Source organism: Diabrotica undecimpunctata, chromosome 6 (genome assembly GCF_040954645.1).
Source record: "Diabrotica undecimpunctata isolate CICGRU chromosome 6, icDiaUnde3, whole genome shotgun sequence".
Classification (NCBI taxonomy): domain Eukaryota; kingdom Metazoa; phylum Arthropoda; class Insecta; order Coleoptera; family Chrysomelidae; genus Diabrotica; species Diabrotica undecimpunctata.
This window is the reverse complement of record NC_092808.1, coordinates 100,154,893-100,176,698: the sequence shown is the minus strand read 5'-3', so window position 1 is coordinate 100,176,698 and position 21,806 is coordinate 100,154,893. Positions and strand designations below refer to the sequence as shown.

Genomic DNA, 21,806 nt, shown 5'->3' with positions numbered 1-21,806 from the left:
CAAGGTTTCAAATCATGTCGCCCTGCCAAAAAACCAAAATTGACCATCGCAGTAATGAAAAAGAGACTGGAATGGGCCAAAGAACACCAAAATTGGACAATTGCGGATTGGAATAAGGTAAATTATGTCATTACTAAAGTTTAAATCTCTATAACCACTGTTTTTATCCTAAACAAAATATCTTAGAGTTTTTTTTATTCACAGGTTTATTTCTTCTCCGATGAGTCTACAGTGTAGATACTCATGGATAAGTCGGCCTTCGTCCGAAGGCGAGTCGGTGAAAAATATCACAAGGATTGCATAGTGGAGCGAGTAAAGCATCCTCTTAAGATCATGGTATGGTGTGTGATTAGCAGTAAGGGAACAGGGAGGCTGTACATTGTGAATGGAATGATGAATCAACATCAGTATATTAAAGTTCTGGAAAGGAAGCTCATGCCACAAATCAAAGACTGGTTTGGTAAATCGGAGGATTTAACCTTTATGAACGATTCAGCACCGTGCCATAAGACAAAAACAGTAACATCGTACCTGGAAAAAAAGAAAATTAAAGTACTGAAGTGGCCAGGTGGTTCACCCTATATATTAAATTTTAATTTGAAAAAATAGTAAATTAATATCAAAAATCGACCTGTTTCGGGAATTTCAAATAATTTTGATAATTTAGCTAATAATAATGAATTTATGCGTTACTTCATGGACGGCACTTTATGTGTATTGAAGTAAGTTTTGAATAGTACAGTTAGTAATTTTTGTGAACGTTTTGTATGAAGACATCGTAAATGCATACATTAAAAAATTGAAAAGTTATTATTTTTTCTAGATAACTACGTATAATAACTTCTAACAGAAAGAACTAACGAAAAGAAATAAACTTCAACATCATGTCCAATGGTCCCAGTGACAAACTTTTCAGAAGATCAGGGGTGTCCTTACCACAAGAACCAATTTTAAAATGATGGGAAACTTTATTGCAATGAACAGAAATTAGAAATAGATATGTTGACTAAATTAAAAAAATTGTTTAGCCAATTCTTAAACTTCATATGGTTCTTTAAAATGTAATCCTATTTTTGTGTAAGATTTACGCAATATATATATTATACGCAATAAATATATATTTAAGTATACTCGTTTTTATTCATATTTTTCATGTTCAAGAATCTTTATAAATAAAAAAAACACACAAAATACACATATAATCATCAACTTGAAACATGACAAACAATTTACTTCTCCTAAGTCGGTTTACCAGGAACTTATACATAGTACTAAAATCACAGAAATAATTTTTCAAACATTGGTTTCAGATGATTTTTGTCATATTTCTTTAGGCGGGTATTAAACCACTAATATATTTAATATACGTTTTTGTTGCAAAATTCCTATCGAGACTAAGAATTAACTTATTTGAATGGGAAATCTGTTACTTGATTATTATCATCAGTCCATACAAATTTGATTATAGCTATACGAACCCAAATTTATATTTATGCGTAAATTTCTCTTGAATAGAACTTTTCCGTAAGCGATCGCCAAAGGAATGTAATCATATAGCTCAAATTAGTAGGCATCAGGTATAAACGAAGAACAATCGCCTCCAGTTAAGAAAAATGAACTTTATTAACTGAGCGAGTTCTGACAAAAAAAAATTAAAAAATTTGAATAGTTATTTATATATTATTTAATAAAAGTTGATATAATGTTTTTCTAAATAAACAAAACAAAATGAAGATAAGAGTTTCGGTGTCATTGCTATTGTTCGAGCAGGGGTGGACTAAGGCCCAGGCAACCTAGGCACGTGTCTAGGGCCCGTAATATTTATGGCACGAAAATTAGGTTTTTCATTTTTTAATTTTTTTTTAACAGAAAATACCATAGTCACAATTATTGCTGAAACATAAATCCAAATTATGCTGAATCGTTGATTGATAAAATCGACAAGTGAGGACGAACGCTCCAGGAATCCATACCACCGAGTGAAGATGTGTGTAAATTCGATCGAGCCTAACAAATAATATAATATATAATTGATGGATTCGACCGTTACTTGATGGAAATTTCATTTTATGTACGAATAAAACACTGAAAACTTAGTTTTCAAAACTTCCAGAAAATTTATTTTAAACTCTTATCACTACAGCTGTTTCGGCTGATTGCCTTTCTCAAGTGATCTATTTTTGGCATGCGTTTACACTTTATAGTCTCTAATGATATAGGTTGAGGAGGGGAGAACTTGTCTCAAGTTGGTCATTCAGAATTATATCTGTGTTTTTTAATTTATTTCTTCATACACATGAAAATATATGCAAACTGCAGCACCAGTACTATAGACTATTTATTGTCTACAATATGCGATGAATTTATTTCTATTATATCGAAAGATTTACAACTCACAATAGTGAACGAAATAAAGGAAGCCAAATTTTACTCTCTAAGTCAGAGATACTCAAAGTGTATTCCGCGGAACCCTAGGGTTCCGCGATACCGCTGTAGGGGTTCCTCGAGAATTTATAAAAAAATTCAAAACACGTCTCTGTGGTCGACTGTTCTGATGCGGCGTAGCACGATTCACGAGGCGCAGTCGAACTTAGTTGCCTCGTACAATTTTACTATGCCTGCCAAAAATATTTATAGAAACAACAGCAATTACCGATCAAGACGATTATACAACGACGTCAAGTTCCACGATTTCAAAGGCGAAAAAAAGGAAGTATGATGAATCATATAATAGTTTCGGATCTTTTGATTCCAACGGGTCACCTCTCTGCATCCTTTGTAGTAAACTGATTCCTAATAGTTCCATGGCACCTGCCAAGTTGCGCCGACATTTAGAAACTGTACACCCCGAGTCTAAAGGTAAGAATAAAGAATTTTTTCTACGTAAAAAAGAACAGTCAGAAGAAAGTCAAAAAACCATGATGCATGTAACTCAAACTATCAATGAAAAGGCCACAGTGGCATCATATTTAGTTAGCTATCACATTGCACAAGAAGGTGAAGCGCACACTATCGCTGAGAATTTAATAAAACCATGTGTGTTAGACATAACAAAATATATGCTCAATAAAAAATCTGCAAAGCATCTTTCTACTGTGCCGCTATCGAACGATACTGTTTCACGGCGAATTCATGATCTGACAAGCTACACCAAACAAGAACTAGTTACACGTCTACAAAAAACACGATTCGCCTTGCAAATAGATGAGTCTACTGATGTCGCTGGTCTAGCTATCTTGCTGGTTATCGTGAGATATCCATATGAAAGTTCTTTTGAAGAAGACATGCTTATGTGTTCACCGCTGGCCACAAACACAACCGAAAAAGAAATTTTTAATAAAATAAATACATTTTTTGAGGAAAATAATCTGAGTTGGAACGATTGCATTGACATTTGTACAGATGTGGCCAAGGCGATGACAGGTAATATAGCAGGACTAGTGTCACGAATAAAAAATAAAGCTCCTAATTGTAGTTCGAGCCATTGTATCCTGCATAGACAAGCACTTGCGATGACAAGCACTTGCGATGACAAGCGATGAAACAAATGCCGTCAAATCTAAAATTAGTTATGGATGAATCGGTAAAAATAATTAATTTTATCAAATCACGACCACTACAATCTCGATTGTTCTCATTATTGTGTGAAGATTATGGCAGCAAACATAAAACACTGCTGCTCCATACAGAAGTGCGATGGCTGTCTCGGGGTAAAACTTTAATAAGGCTATTTGAACTTGGAGCCGAGTTACAAATGTTTCTTTCAGATACTTCTTTTAGTCGGTGCATTTTGATTTGTTTTGAGTCTTCTTACAAACTCTCTCTGATGACGGGTAGACCCAGAAACAGGTGTTATGGAGTGGTAAGAGACTCAAATTAAATCGAAACGCAACCATTTTCGTATACTTCTTTTAATTTGAAAGACCGTTTGTATGATAAAACTTGGTTGTTCCGACTCTCTTTTATGGCAGATATCTTTCAAAAACTGAACGATTTCAATTTATCATTGCAAAGTAAAGAGACAACAGTGTTTCAGGTCTGTAACAAAATAACTGCCTTCAAAAGAAAATTAGATTTTTGGATTATTTGCGTCGGAAAGAGAGAAATAGAAAGCTTTATGTCACTCAGTGAGTTTGTTAGCGATAACGACGAAATGTTCCAAGATGATGTATTTGAAGAATTGGTCAAATATCTCACATCGATGCGTGCATCTTTTGAGAAGTATTTTCCCGAAGAACAAAACACAAAAATGAAACTGAATTCATGGATTCATAATCCTCTTTTACCCAACTTACAAAAGCCCGAATGTATGTCAAACGAGATATACGAATCTCTTTTAGAAATGTCATCAGACACATGTATGGAGTCACTGTTTAAAACGACGTCTCTTAACGATTTTTGGTGCAGAATCCGTGATGAATATCCAATGCTTGCCAAAATGGCTCTGAAAATTCTTCTTCCGTGCTCAACAACATATTTGTGCGAAACAGGATTCTGTAATGTAAACAGCAAGGAAATAAAGAAGGAAAAATTAAGGGACAATTAGCCTAGTAAAGAGTAATAATTATTTAAGTAATTATTATATATTCCAAATTAATAAAGAATAAATTCGACACAGTTTAACGTCAATTTCTAATTTCAAATTAAAAACAAAACAATTGACCCAGTTTAACACAAGCCTGAATGTTTAAAAAATTACGACACTTAGACCTTGTTGGAAATTAATACAAGGTACGAATTGTTAAACAAGTGAGAAGAATTGAGCTGACTAAGAAGTTTTACGTAGCGTGATCCAGTTTAACACATGGACGTGACAAAAAGAATCTAAGGTACGAGTTGGCGATACATAAAAAACAAGCAGAAGTTGGTCAAACGTTCAGTAAGAGCGCGGCGCCCGGAGAGTGGCCCCACGCCAGGGGTGCTAGTGGGAAGTGGTCACGCCAGACGCTCCACGCCATAGTGTGGAGATCAGACGATACGCAGGCAGTGGACGCGTTATTTAACTCGACGGGATAGTGTGACGTATAAGTGTCGGCAACTGGAGATTCGAAGGTTCGCAATCTCAAATCCCTGTAGACTGGAGGCGTATTCCCTAGCTAGAGCCTAGATAAGCGAAGGTAACTAAGATCTATATACTAACCCAAGGTATATCTAATAATACGGAATTGTATATATATATATATATATATATATATATATATATATATATATATATATATTCGGTTTTTTTTTTATAACGTCTTACGACGTTGTCCGACTCCCAAACGCCACTGTATTCTGTCTTGAGTTAGGTTTTCGTCCAGATTTCGAGCGCTAATCGCTTTCCTAACTCCCAGGTTCCAGCTCTGTGGTGGTCTTCCTCGTTTCCTCTTCTCTGGGGGTTGCCACATCATCGTTTTTTTAGGCAATCTTTCGTCCCCCAATCGGCTCACATGCCCATACCATATGAGCTGTTTTCTCTCAATATCCTCAACTATAGTACCCTCTATACCCATTTGTTGTTTTATCACTTCATTCCGTATTCTGTCGGCTCTTGATATTCTCATCGATCTTCTGATGGCATCCATTTCCGTGACTTCCGCGGAATTGTCCGACCTTTAATTCCTTGCTTGTCTCTTCTCGTCTCCCTTCGCGCCTGATCGAACATTTTTGATCCTAACTGATATTTTGTAGTGTACAGTATAGTTAATACATCGTAAACTCGAAATTTGTTTTTGTTATTCCTAGCCGTTACAGGTCGAGACTAGAAGAGATACACATTTCGCTTATGAAGTGCTCCGGCTTCTAACGTAAGCCCATAGCCTCTCACTCTTTGCAGGACCTGAGACCGAGAAGTCCTTAATTCCCTTCCTTTCCAGAAAGATTTCCCTACCCTCTTGTAAATCCGCGATGGCGGAACCAGTCAGTCCAGACTAGTGGAACCAGTAAGCCTTGCCCTGCTCGCAGGGATAAGTATCTCCTAAAAATTGTAGAGGCATTGATAAGGACATTGAGACAGACGTCTTCTACAATGGTGACAGCCTTTATCAGAGTGGAGACAATTCATTAGAGGGGTTTAGTCGATTCATCTACAGCTTCAAGCCTAAATTATCACATCTAACCCCCCCAATGTTATTAGAATTCTCAGCATATGCACCACGAAAACAAAATACCGCAATAGACTAGATGCCGAACCTGATGAGACTTCAAATGTCCTCTATCAAACCTGATATCAACCAATTGATGAAAAATAAAAAACAGTTTCATACCTCCCATTAGTTGGAGTTTTCTTATTTAATATCTTCTATTATTATACTTGTTATGTAAGTAAATAATAAGTAACTGTTACATTGTACTAAGAATACACTTTTAAAAACTACTGTTTTATTGTAGGTTTCCGTCAAGTATTTCGCTTTCCAAAAAGGTTCCGTCACCAAAAAAGATTGAGAACCGCTACTCTAAGTAATTATTAATTCAACACTTAATATATTTTGCATAGATCAGCTAACCGTCATTATTCGCTATGTTCTTCCAAGTGGTGTAAAAGAACGATTTTTGAGATTTTTACCTATATTTTCTCATACTGGTGAAAACTTGGAGAAAGTGATAATAATGCATTTAATATGTTAGGTAAATATAAAGGACTCCAATCCAGAATAAAACAACATATTTTTCTGTCCATTGTATACCATGCGCAAATCATTCATTAAATTTAATTGGAAACACTGCTGCCGAAATTTGCATGAAAATTATCACTTTTTTCAATATTGTTTAGGAATTGTACGTATTTTTTTTTCAATTTCTACACATAGGTGGAATCTATTACAATAATTTTGTAAGACCAAACACTTGTGACACTAGGTGGTCTGCTCGTTCCGATGCCGATGCTGTGAAATCCTTAAAGAAAAAATATGAAGAAATTTCTACGTAAATTTTACGTCATTTTTCCTTAAACAAAGATGAAAAACCATTAAAAGGTCCGAAGCTACCGGTTTACAAAGACTTTTCAACAAAAAGACGATTCCCTAAATACAGCAGTTTTAATAAAAATGATTCATTGATAGATTTCATACAAACTGTTGTAGAGATAATTTTGACAATATGATAAAAAGAAGTATAAAAACTTAAAGATATTGCATATACTAATGATAAAAAGTCAGAAAATACGAGAACTATTTCATGATGAAATTCAAGAACATGAAACAAGAAAAAAGATCTGAGGGATATAATCGAATGCTTTTTTCTTCAGGTGGATTGGCATCTTCGATTTGAATATGTGAATTTATACCGAAAGATGTCCAAGCTAGTTTCATTCTTCTGTCGATTTCTGGAAGTAAGGAGCCAGATTTATCTATTAATTGTCCTAGGTATACATACTCGTCTACTGTCTCAAGTGCAGTGTTGTTTATTATTACATCTTGGACATTCACTAGCTCGTTGTATATGGTTTTCGTTTTTGTCAATTTCATTTTTAGGCCAACTTCAATGCTAGCTGCATTTAGGTCGCTTATAAGTTCTTGTAGTTCTACAGGATTATTAGCAATTAGAACGATGTCGTCTGCAAATCTTAGATAGCTGAGGTATTCTCCATCAATGGATATTCCTGTTTTCTGCTAGTTCATTTTGCTGAATATATTTTCTAGCATTACAGTGAAGAGCTTTGGTGATAAAGTTTCCTTGTCGGACGCCTCTGGTAGTGGGAAATTCTGAAGTGTTTTCATAGTTTCTCAAGGATCTATATATGGTTTATCAATGCCTTGGTTGCTCAAAGCTTTTATTACTGCCGTGGGATATATAGAATCGAACTCTATGAAGGTTAATACTAGTTAATACTTAATTATATATATATATACATATATATATATATATATATATATATATATATATACTAACACCACAATTCTCCACCGTGAGAACAATAAATCTAAAAGAGAGTTCATTCAAATGTCTTATATTTTCCTTAACGATTTCTCCATTAATGTTAAGAGTGACATCAAGAATCTAAGCGATATATACCACCTGTTACTTAAATCAGATACCAAGAACAATACTATATCACAGATTACTAACTTGACTGATATATCCATTAACAACTAACATACCTTTATAATTAATTTTCATTAACAAAAAATATATAACATTCCCTTGCTTTTCTTAGATACGTCTCAATAAGATTCAATAATACATGAACAATATAATATAATTAAATAAAGAAAATCAAAATAATATTTCCCTTTACTGGGATTTAAATTCATTCGTTTTTTACCAATGAACCTTAACGACATAAAGATTCATACCAACTAATAATGAAGTTGTCAGCGCTTGCGTTCTGGCTTAAACAGAACCTCACTTTTAACTATCTAAAAATCAAAAATTTAGTTATTGCCGACATTTCAAAGAATTACCTCCTTTTAAATGTAGTTGCATTGGGTTTTTCGATTAACCTTGGGTAAGCCTTTACGTGTCAAGTTCGAAGCTACCATACATTTCAATCCTTATAAAAAACTTTTTTTGCACATAGTAACAAAAAAACACCACTATGTTACTAGCAAAGTTTTTTAATATTCTAACTCTACAATTCTAAGTTACGGTAAGATCAATAATGTTTTAATAGATAATATATGGTAGCTAATTATAATTTATTCTCTTTCAGCCCTGAAGAAGCCAAATTAATTCTCTTTGGCGAAAACGTTCGGCGAAACAATTGATACACATTAGAGTATTTCTTGCAGATTTCCCCAATATTTAAGAGTTTACTATATATATATATATATATATATATATATATATATATATATATATATATATATATATATATATATATATATATATATATATATATATATATATATATATATATATATATATATATATATATATATATATATATATATATATATATATATATATATATATATATATATATATATATATATATATATATATATATATATATATATATATATATATATATATATATATATATATATATATATATATATATATATATATATATATATATATATATATATATATATATATATATATATATATATATATATATATATATATATATATATATATATATATATATATATATATATATATATATATATATATATATATATATATATATATATATATATATATATATATATATATATATATATATATATATATATATATATATATATATATATATATATATATATATATATATATATATATATATATATATATATATATATATATATATATATATATATTTATAGGCTAGTCTTTTACAGCATCCTAATTTCCAGCGTTTTTTTCTAAGCAATCTTCAGTTTTTAAATCTCGGGCGGTACTTGCATCTTCGACATCTTCTCTCCATGACTGTCTTGGTCTATCGTGTTTCCTTCTAGTGAACGGAGTCAATTTTTCTATGTTCTTGGCCATCTATTTTCGGGCATTCTTTGCAGATGTTTATACCAGTTTAGTCTTTTCTTTTGGCTTCAATTTTATATGTCTAGATCAATTTCTATCTCTCTCCTAATGTCTACGATCCCCACCCTTTTAAGTCTAGTGTGTCGGCAACATCTTCTCCAATAGTCTATTTCTATGGCCTTAATTTTTGATTGGTTTTTTGATTGATTTCCCAAAGTTCAAGTACAACCCAATACTTTCTACTATTGTTTTATAAATTCTTCTTTTATTTTCTTTTTTTAAATTATTATTCCACAATAGTCCATGTAGCTGTCTAGTGGCTGATCTTGTTTGGCCAATCCTAGAATGTATTTCTTCGTTACTACCTGCTTTTGATATTATTGGGACTCCCAAGTATTTGAAGGTTTAAGTTGATTGTATAGTTCCCATTTTAATTTGTAGGCTTTCTGATTTTTCTCCTGTAACTAAATACTCGGTTTTTTGTATGTTAATTGTAAGGCCCCACTTGGTCTACTCCTCCAGTTTTCTAAGCATATAGTCTATATCACTGTCGTCTTCAGCTAGAATGTCTTGGTCGTAAGCAAACTGTACCGTGTACAATCTCTCGTCTTCGATTGGAATGCCCATATTGCAGTTCTTCTCCACACTGAAAGCGCCTCATTCAGATATATTTTGTTATACATGAATTACACCTGAGAGACTGAGCTAGATGAGGCCTAACAATTGGCTCCCAAAGAAAGTTGTGAGCTTTATTGTTCTATATTGTCTCCCAACTTTCGGAGGTAGTTATATTGTTACCCATTGGCACCCACTGTTTTTAATGGGTTGTTTGATGGTTACCTATATTTATCTACAAAATTAAACAGATAACAGAATGAACAAAGTACAATAACCGAGTTTTTAAGTCTAAATTACCATTATTAATAATATTATCCACACAGTTTGTTTAAATTAACACTATCAATAAGAAAATGAAATGAACACTAACACTAAATAAATTTATTATTGTTGTAACAACCAGTAATTCGGTTCGATTCTGATAAAATAGCAATACTTGATACCCCTCGAACCACTTCTAACCCATTTTAAATCGCAGATGAGGATGGCAATAAGACACACTCAACGATCACGCATGCAAGTCTGTTTTGTTTTGTAAATATTTTCTTGCTAGGTTGAGACTTAGACTTCTTGCTGCAATTAATGCGTCGTTGACATATACATATATATATATATATATATATATATATATATATATATATATATATATATATATATATATATATATATATATATATATATATATATATATATATATATATGTTTGTTTTCAGGTTTCCGCGGGAGCTATATGTGCTGTCACTATTTTTCCGGGTTTGACTCCGCGTTGTAAAATGCTGGTTTTCTTGAAAAGCCAAAACAATGGATATATATATATATATATATATACATATACAATTATAGAGATATTATAAAGAGAAAGATAAATAATCAGTCTATTATTTTTAATACCACCGGTATAGTGTATATTATCCTAAAAAACTAAATATAATAAAATGGTACTCCTTTAATTTGTTACGTGTTCTTGGTTGTATAATAATTTTCAGTCACTTCCAGTCGGTCAACTTATACTAAAACTGGACAGTTCTGACTCGGAATTAACCTATGCAGTGACATCTAGCACTATCCTATCGAAGTTTTGGTTACTCTCGCAGAGTTCTAAACTTCGAAGATGACAGAAATTATCTTCCAGAAAACTGTATCTCTGTTAAATGTTCTGTATTTTATAAAATTTATAAAATTTGTATGTATATTTTTATATTTAATATAAAAATATACAATAAAGAAATATTATAAATATTTTAAAGTTAAAGCTTAAATATTATACGTTTTTTAACGTATAAGACTTTAAAATAACATTATCAGTATTTTGGGCAGGTTCGTTCCTTAAATAACTTTATTGGAGGATGGGGGAAGCTGTTCTAATATTGACCACCTAACATACCTAAATACATCTTAAAATGAATACGTAACAACAAAAGACACATATATTAATGTGTATACATTGACTGATATTCAAAGAAGGGAAGTAAGCACAACTGAACTAAAAGAAATTTAAAAATTTATTTAGAAAAAAAATACAAAAATACAAAAAGTTTTTGGGTCGATATTACCCGACCACTAATGGGAAATATCGACCACGAGTAGGGAAATATCGACCAAAATTTAAAAAAATTAATGAATCAATGAATTTAAAACATGGATGAATGAATGAAAAACTAAACCTTTACTCGCAATAATTACATGATATAAAGTCTTCTGCATTATCTACAGTGGTACAATCAGCCTGAAACCATATGCCACATGATCTGCATCGACACCATTCTTCATTATAATGCGCAGTCATAGCATGTTACGACCTATGTCTTGCATAGCATGAGTTGTCTACACGTGAACATGCTACGTACGATCGACCATGAGAGAAACAACTATTTTCTATATTCAGTCCACAAACACTCAAGGATTTGCCTTGTGATTTGTGTTCCGTCAGTCGTCATTAACTTAGCATACTTATCAATTCCTTCGCTTGTGGGTTTAACATTGGTCGTTCGAACTAATTGATTAAATGTATCTCGATCATATTTACTTTCATGCTCAAATTTTCGATTGAAAGCGTTGTTCAATTCAGGATGGCATTCCTAACGTGACCAACAAACTGCCGCACATGAGACCGTGCCTACATATCTTCGATCAAAAACAAAGTCTGGTTATGTATCTCCCCATTCACCTCTAGACTGGGATTGCTTGAACTGACACAAATTCGATGAAAAATGTCATCTGACATATCATCCTTGTATTTGTTCCACAGTTCACATGGATTCGATGGGAACTATGCCGAAATAATGATCGAGAATACTAAGCGTATCTGATTTGGAGATGCAGATATAATTATTCCACTGACTGTTATGTCCCACTGATTATCGTTTTCAAGCAAATTGAGCTGTTGACATGCAACACCAAATGCTGGGCACACTAGACCGTTGACAATTAAAAGTGATTCTAATTATGTCAGCCCAATAAAATTCACCAGCAATAACCGTAACTTGAAGCATTCATCACCCTCAGATGAACTGCGTAGATGCGATCAAAAGCATCAGTCGAACGCACATCCGGATGATCAGTAATCGCTTCGCCTTGCTTCCTACTTTGAAAATTATTCGATGAAGCGTTTTAAGTGTAATAACGTGACATCTCAGAGTAGAGCAACATCCATACAATGGACGTCTTTGGTAAATGCAAAAGAAACGGATAAATGTTGTGGTGAAGGTGTTTTAGCACGTTGGGCAACATTCGATAGAGTGAAATAAACTCATTGGCTGTTCTCCAGATGCACTACCAAATGTACAACAGCGGGATGACATTCATGAATAGAGAATGAATACATACGCCAGATCGCCTCATTGCAAATCACATATCGAAGAACTTGATAGTGCGTGATTTCCAACCATGATGTTTCCAATTTTTACTATGAAGCTAGGTATTTCGTCATCAATGAAGGAGGCATTTTTAAGATTCAAAATTTATTTAACTACATTTGTTTGTAGCAAGTCAATTATATGTATAAGTAAAAAATATAATATATAACATACACAAAATACAATAGGAGATGAAAATACATTTTTTTTTTTTTTTTTTTTTTGGCTTAGACTTATCGTCATACAGCCAGACACAAAAGGACTAAGACAGTCATCATTATAATTTTTACCTAAATGCCCTATCAAAATAAAAGATTATTACATCGATATTAGGAGAACAGGGACACACTCTTCTCGCCTAGGGACCTATCAAGGCATTTATTTATATAAGACACAACAACACTAGGTCACGGGGAGGAGGAAGTTATACAAATGGTTAAAGACAAAGGTAACAAGATTAACTAAATAATTTTTAGAGAATTATAATGATAATTTGCTGTCTTTTAAAAATTTAATTAAGGAGTTGTAAATATCTACAGAGCCAAGTGATAATAAATATAGTATATTCCAAGGAGCTGCTATTTTATATTTTAATAAATCATTTATAAGTTTGGATGAGAAGACTCTGTTTTTAGAACAACCAAAAAATATATGATCTAAATCACTTTCCTCTCCACAATGCTCACATTTGTCATCATCCAAAACCTTTATTTTAAATAAGTGCTTTGGATAACATGCGTGTCCGAAACGTATTCTAATAATGGAGGTTATGTGCCTCCTGGAAGCTCTAAAAGACTTGTACCAAGGAAATTTGGGAATATCTGGCTGAATTATCGAGTATCTATTTTGGTTCACAAAAGAGTATTCCTTCCACTGGTAGCTCCACTCTCGAAGTAATGTTAACTTGCAAGAAACAATACTGTCAGAAAGCGTTACTTTATGTAGAATACCAGTATCGGTTAAAATGCTTTCTTTGGCTAATAAGTCGACATATTCATTATGTTCAAATCCTGCATGTGCTTTAATCCAGAGAAAATGTACATTGATTCCTTTAGTTAAAAGAGTTTGAATAATATGTTTAATTCTATAAATGTATGGGCAGTCTTGTAAGTTAGGTGGTCCGTATTTACCAATGGATTTTAACACTGCTAAGGAGTCCGACAAAATTAGAATATGGGCAAACTCAACTTCAGCTACATATAATAAAGCTTCATATATTGCAATAGCCTCTACTGTATAAATCGAAGTTTCCGGGTTCAGTTTGAATTTCTTTTCTATATGTTCCGATGGTATAAAAAAAGCGCATCCGGTTCCATCTGGAGATTTAGACGCATCTGTATATAGAGCTATTGCCTCTTTGTATTTGCTTGTTATAGATAGAACAATATTTTTATTTAAATATATATTTTCACTATAATTTGGTACAATAATATCTGTATGTAAAAAGAAAGAAGAGTAATTTTTGAATATGTAGTTCGTTCTATCTATATTTTTTAAAAGTGCTATATTTTGATTATACGCTTCGCAAAGTAAGGGAGATTTCTTTTTTTGCCAATATTTATTTGTCAGGTCATGGCAATTCAAAGTGACTATCTTTTCGTATAGAGATGAGTTCAGTATGTATACTTTCATTAAATATTTTTTGGACAAAAACCTTCGTCTTATATTTAAAGGAGGTTCTAAGGCTTCCAAATATAAAGCTTGTACTGGAGTGGATCTCATGGCTCCTAAACATATTCGTAAGGCTGAGTTCTGTAAAACGTTGATTTTATTTAGTAGTACGTTACTTGCTGATCCATACAAAACACTTCCGTAATCCAAAATAGATCGTATGTAAGCTTTGTAAAATAATAAACTTACTTCAACATCCGATCCCCACCAAGTTTTATTAATTGATTTAAGAAAGTTTAATCCCTTATTGCATCTGTTCAACATGTCATTAATATGTAACTTCCAGGTCAATTTCTGGTCGAGTATCATTCCCAGATATTTAATTGTGTTTTTAAGGGAAAATTGGTGCCCACCTAAATTGATTGTACTAGCATTAGGAAAGTTATGTCTGGTAAATAAACAAACTTGTGATTTACTGCAGGATAATTCGAAACCATTTTCTATAAACCATTTTTTATGGAATCCGTACACTTCATTCAGGTTTTCAATAGATTGCTGATATTTTTTGTGTTCTGTATACAAACAGAAATCGTCAGCATATTGTACAATATTAAATGCAATATTAGTAATAGTGATGTTGTGTAGATCTGCTGTGTAAATGTTAAACAAAATAGGACTCAAAACGGAGCCCTGAGGTAATCCTTTGTTATTAAGTCTAGGTCCTATAAGAGTATGATTGTCTTTTAAATAAATTATCCTATTTGTGTACAAGTTCACAACGTTAGAAGCAAACTGCGCTGGAATATGAAAAAATTTAATCATTTTTTCTTGGAGAATTGTAAGAGATACCGAGTCGTAAGCACCTTCGATGTCTAAAAATAAAGCAGGTACATAACTGTTCCTGGAAAAACTATTCTGAATGTCTACAACAAGTGTTGTTAAGGAATCTAAGGTTCCATAACCTTTCTTAAAGCCATGTTGGTTAGCGGGTAAGAGACTTTGATCCCTTAGCCACCAATCTAACCTAATTTTAATCATCCGTTCAAGAGTCTTCAATATACATGATAATAATGATATAGGTCGGTAAGCTTCAGCTAATTTAGGGTTTTTTCCCGGTTTGGGAATAGGGACAACTATAATACGCTTAAAATCGATTATGCCTTTACCCTCAAAAATTATCTGGTTAAATATATTTAAAAGTAATTCTTTTGCGTTATCTGGCAAATTTTGTATCATAGGATATTTGACTGCATCATATCCTGGTGAGGTACTAACGCGATTATCAAGGGCAAACTCTAATTCAGCTCTTGAAAAAGGTGTTAAGACAAAATGATTCTGATCAGATGAGAGAGTTTCAGATGGTATTACATCTATCTGATTATTTACGTAAGGTGGAGCTATTTTATCAAAAAAGTCGTCTACCCATGTGTTACTTAGAGGCAGTGGAAAGTTAACTTTTTTCCTGTTCATTTTCCTTGCTTGGTTCCAAATAAGACTAGATGGAGTTTGTTTATTTAATTTTGAACACCATTCAACCCAACTTTGTTTGGCCTTTAATTTCAGGAATTTTTTGACACGAGCATTCACTTCTTTGCATTTACAAAAATTTTCAAGAGAAGGATTTTTTTTGTAGTTTACTAATGCTTTCTTTCTTTCCGCAACGGATTCATCACATTCCGAATCCCACCACGGAGCGGGAGTACGTTTACATTTAAATGATTTATATTGACAAATTGATTGTATAGAAGCTTTATTAATACAGTCAATAAGGAAATTATATTTTTCTTGCGTGTCTGAGTAGGCGTGAGGGTTGTTAGTTAATAAGGTTTCAATAAACTGAGAGTATAATGACCAATTGGCTTTTTTAATGTTCCACTTACTGCTGGGATAAATGATATTCACATCAGTTCCCAAGATATCGATTACAATCCTTATAACGAAGTGATTTGATCCCAAAGTATCAGTATCTACAGACCACGAAATTTTATCAAAGAGAGAAGGTGAGCTAAATGTGACATCAATCATGGAATCTGTGTTTCCTGGTCTCGTTTGGCAAGTTGGTTGTCCATTATTCATTACCACATAATCTAGATTCTGAATTGTCTCCACAATTTGATGGCCTGTTTTATCATTTTTAGATGAGCCCCACAGAGAATTATGTGCGTTCATATCTCCTCCAATGATACAAGGGTGTTTTAATTGAGAAAATAACTTATCCCAATCTTCGGTGTTAGTTTTAGCTTTCGGACACCTATATACAGAGAGTAAAGTTAAATGACTTTTGTTATAGTTGATTTTAATACCACAAGCAAGCAATTCTTTATTATAATTTTTTTTAATTTTTATGTTTTCAAAGGGAATACCAGTTTTAATTAAAATAGCAACTCCGGAATAGCCGTCATCCCGATCTTCGCGTATTACATTATAACCTCTATAACTATAAACAACATCCCGTTTAAACCAAGTTTCACTTATTAAAGCTATATCAATATCTGTTTGTTTGTGGTTATTAAAAAGTTGAGAAGGCTGTTTTTGTTAGCAACAGCTGATCGAGCATTCCATTGTATTATTTTGAGTTTAGCTTTGAAAGTAATTATATTAGTTATTTTTTAAAAATATTATCTAAAACATTATTAATACCTTTGGCTAACATATTGATATCAAGTGATTTTGCCTGTTCTAAACAATTAATATTTTGAATAAAATCTGAGAAAAGAATTACTAAAGAATCTACTAATTTATTTTTATCATTGTCTACAGTTGAAAAACTTTCCTTGTTTAAGGGTGGTAAAGGTTGAGATGGTCCAAATCTGAAAGGGATGTGAGGAGATGTAGGATATTCGGAAGTTGGAGATGATACTTTTCTTTTTTTATTTTCTCTATAATCAGTGCTTGATTTACTACAACTTGGTTGACTAATATTTTTGGTTTTCTGTAAATTAGGCCTCAATAGGTTGGAATGAGCAGGTTTATTAACTTCAGATGTGTTAGTTAATTTTGGAAACTCTCTATCTGAATTTGACAATATTTCAAATCTGTTATTACAAATAAGACCAGAAAAAGAAGAATCGTTTAAATTTTTGGCCTCCAAATATGAAATTTTATGTTCAATCATGATATTTTTTATTTTTTTTTGATGTTCGAAAAAAGGACAGTTTTTAGAGATCGATATATGCTTATCACTTTTACAATGTATGCAATACATTTTTTTTTCGTCACATGTATGTGTATCAGTTTTTATTTCTCCACATCGTATGCAGTATTCCTGTGTACCTTTACATTGTCTAGAAATGTGTCCAAATTTAAGGCATTTATAACATTGTGTAACTTTACCTAACAATTTTTCAACTTGAAAATATACATAATTAATTACAACATAGTTTGGTAAACAATTGCCTTCAAATGTAATTATAACATTACGTCTAGGTACATATTCTGTATTTCCATCTTTTTCTATTTTCCTGTGCATTCTTTTAATATCAATAATTTGTGAACTAGAGGTCATATATTTTTTCAAATATTCAATGTTGTATTTGGTATCGACATCACGTATCAGCCCTTTGATTTCTAAGAGGTGATTGGGAATGTACGCCTTTAAATTATCATCTTTTAAATGACTATTACTGACTAATTTATTTGCATCCAAAATAGATTTGAGGATTACTTTAACACGGTTTCTTCCTATACTTTTAATTTCTTTAATATTGTTGATTTTTAATTTTTGATGTAAAATATCACCCACAACCATAGGGTGCAATCGGCCTATATTCTGATCATTGGTCTTTTCAACATATACACAACAATTTTGAAAGTCGTAATTATTAGAATTAATATTAAAAAGTTTTACTTCCCTCGTAGCAGGAGAAACGGTGGTATTAATTCCTGTATCCATATCTTGTTCACTAACAACTTTAGCAGTATTTAGATCGCGCATTGGCGTCTTATTGGTATTCTCCCCCATCAGGGGAGAATATTTTCACTTTTTATCACTATTTTACAATAATATGTAAATATTTTTAAACACCACGAAATTTAAATATTCTAATTGTCACAAAAACTGGGAGCTTAATGACTTTATCGATAAACACGTCTACCCGATATCAATGTATCGCTTTCACTATGATGAAAATACATTAATGCGCATAACATAAAATATACAAAATAAGACATATACCAACATAGTGAGTACATCCATGATCATGTTCCTGCCTTGAAGTGATCAAAATATTCACTAACAGAGTAAAAAGCAAATCTCAAAAGGTATCTTTTCAGACTAACTTTAAATTTATTCATCGAAAGTTGTTTTAAATCCTTAGGTAGGACATTGTATATATTATAGTCAATTGAGTTTTTTTGTGATTTACTCAAACGATACTTAACTGTTCTGATATTATTTGCACCTCTTGTGCTATAGTTATGTAAGTCAGAGTGTTTAATTAAAGTATCAGCGTTTTTATGTATTTCAACATTAACGCTGTGTATCCATAATGTTGGCAAGGGCATTATCTTATATTTAATAAACAAATGTTTGCAAGATTCCGAGTAGCTAACTTGTGCAATTATTCTTATTGACTTTTTTGCAATTTAAATATTGTTACGACATTGCAAGAGTTTCCCCACAGAATAACACCATAGCTTAAAAGTGAATTGAAAAGAGAAAAGTACCTACGTTATTTTCAAGATATCAACACTTGTAACAAATTTTAATTGTCTAAGTAAAAACAAGGTACTAGAAAGTTTACTTTGAGATGGTCAATATGATTATATCAAGTAAATGTGTTGTCAACTGTTATGCCCAACAATTTGACATTATTTTTTTCAACACTCACATCGAAGGTAGACGAACAAATTAAATTTTGAGTTTTGTTATCATTTAGTTTAAATTTATTTGCTAAGAACCATGATTGAGCATTGGAATTTACATACTCAGACGTGGTTTCTAAAACTGAACGATTTTTATCAGAAAAAACAAAAGTGGTGTCATCTGCAAATAAAACTATTTTAAATGGAGCCATGAAATTGGGCAAGTCATTAACATATATAATAAATAATAGCGGGCCCAGAACTGATCCTTGTGGAACTCCATGCTTTATTTGCTTTAATTCAGAGAGACAATTTCCGTACTTGACTGCTTGGTATATATCCTTTAGATACGATGAAATTAGTTCCAAAGGAGTACATCTTATACCGTAAAAATGTAGTTTTTTTAGCAAAATATCATGAGAAACACAGTCAAAGGCCTTTGAAAGATCACACAGCGTTATGGCAGAGTGATTATGCTTCTCAAGGCCATCAACTATGGCATTCATCACATCTAAAAGTGCATGTGTTGTGGAACGATCCTTTCTAAACCCACATTGTGAACTAGTAAAAAAAAAGTTATTTGTTTCGAAGTACAATATAAGACGTTTCTTCAGAATTTTTTCGATTATTTTACTGAATATCGAAACGATGGAAATTGGTCTATTATTGTCTACAAGGTCACTATCGCCCTTTTTAAAAATAGGAACAATCTATCAAAATAAATAGGAACTAAAAGTGCATGTGTTGTGGAACGATCCTTTCTAAACCCACATTGTGAACTAGTAAAAAAAAAGTTATTTGTTTCGAAGTACGATATAAGACGTTTCTTCAGAATTTTTTTGATTATTTTACTGAATATCGAAACGATTTTTCGGAGCGATTTTTCGCGGCCCTCAGACTGCTAGGCAGTAAAACAAAATTTGCCAGTTATAATATATAATTATGTTTCTATTTATGTATTTAATCAAATTACAGTAGTGAAGAGCGGCGCCATGCATTGTACCGCATTTCGCATTAGTCATCTTTACCCCCACCACAGTGGCACTGGCCGGCCAGTAAAGATGTTTCAAAACCTTGTGGAAGGTTTTTGTGTGTACTGATGGTTGCCCATCAATGTTGGGGCGAAATATAGGGTTTGTTCAGCTGTTGAAAAAACACTTGGGAAATGATAATTTATTGAGTTTCCATTGTATCATTCATCAAGAAAGCTTAGCTGCTAAATTTGGTAAAAATTTCAGCTGTGTTATGAAAACACTTGTAAAGATTGTGAATGTTATAAGATCAAATGAACTAAACCACAGAGAGTTTCAAGAATTTTTGAAAGAACTTATGTCGCAATATGGGGACATTCTTTACCACACAGAAGTGAGATGGCTGAGTAAGGGTAAAGTTTTGGAACGTTTCTTCAGCATTCGACATGAGATTACTCTTTTTTTGGCTACAAAGAATAAAAAGTTTCCTGATATTCATAATTTTAGTTGGTGACTTAAAGTAGCGTTTCTCACTGATACAATGAGCATTATGAATGAAACATTGACCAAATTGCAAGGAGACTACAATAACATTGTAATGAAAATTATGAGTATTGTGTTTTCACTGGAGCAGAAGCTGAATATGTATATTAAAGAATGTCAAATGAAGATTATTCCAGCTTTCCTTCCGTTAAAGCACTGTTTGATGAAAATCCAGAAGAAAGTTACGAGATTTCTGACCTACTGAGCTGTTAGCAGACCTAAAGAATGAAATGTCTGTGAGGTTTAGTGACTTCAGGAAGTTCCAAGAACCCTTGTTGCGTAACAACAATATTTAATATTTTTATCTTATTTTGTGTCACATTATTTTATATCACACTGTATACTAGTTTAAGATTTATAAAATTCTCTGTACCATCCAATAATCTGTATGGCGTCGATAACTTGCATTCAAATAACTTTCTAGACATAAGCTTTTAAAATCATCAAAGAATCATAACAATGAAAGGATTAGTAATTCCAAATTATCGGTTTGAGTCATTTGAAATTTCCCAACATTAACGAAAGTTACCCTTCTCAGGTAATTTTAACAATAAAATGAAAGTCGAAGGTATTGATTGGAGACATATCCGTTAGATACGTCGAGGGGGCCAGGGGGAGATTTCTTAATGTGAAGAAACGGTTACAAGCCGAGTGAAAAGTCAGTTTGCATCAGTTCGAATCCAGCATTGGATGAGCTCTAGGCTCATACCCTCTCCAACCTCACTTCAGAAGGTTTAACACAGTCGGGATATTAAGTTACTCAGTTCGTGGCAATATTGTATCACCGACAATTGATCTAATTTTATAGTTTCATAAAGTTTAGTTTCATAAATCAGCTATCGAAAGCAAGTTATCGGCGTCCAAAATACGTTGTAGTAATAGTTTAAATAGATTTGTTAAAACGTTCTTTTCGAAACTTTCATTTGTCCCAGTTTTCTGGGTGGTCCTTCAAAGAAGTATATAAAGTGAACCTATTTCCCTAAGGACAAAACTTGTTCCC

General features: G+C 32.4%; 1 protein-coding gene across 1 annotated transcript; it reads left to right on the top strand.

The window, feature by feature from the left end:
* Positions 1-243: 243 nt before the first annotated feature.
* Positions 244-3,542, top strand: LOC140444541 (zinc finger BED domain-containing protein 5-like). The gene is made up of 2 exons (XM_072536301.1): positions 244-460; positions 2,638-3,542. The coding sequence occupies exons 1-2, from the start codon at positions 244-246 to the stop codon at positions 3,540-3,542; spliced, it is 1,122 nt and encodes a 373-aa protein (XP_072392402.1).
* Positions 3,543-21,806: the final 18,264 nt, after the last annotated feature.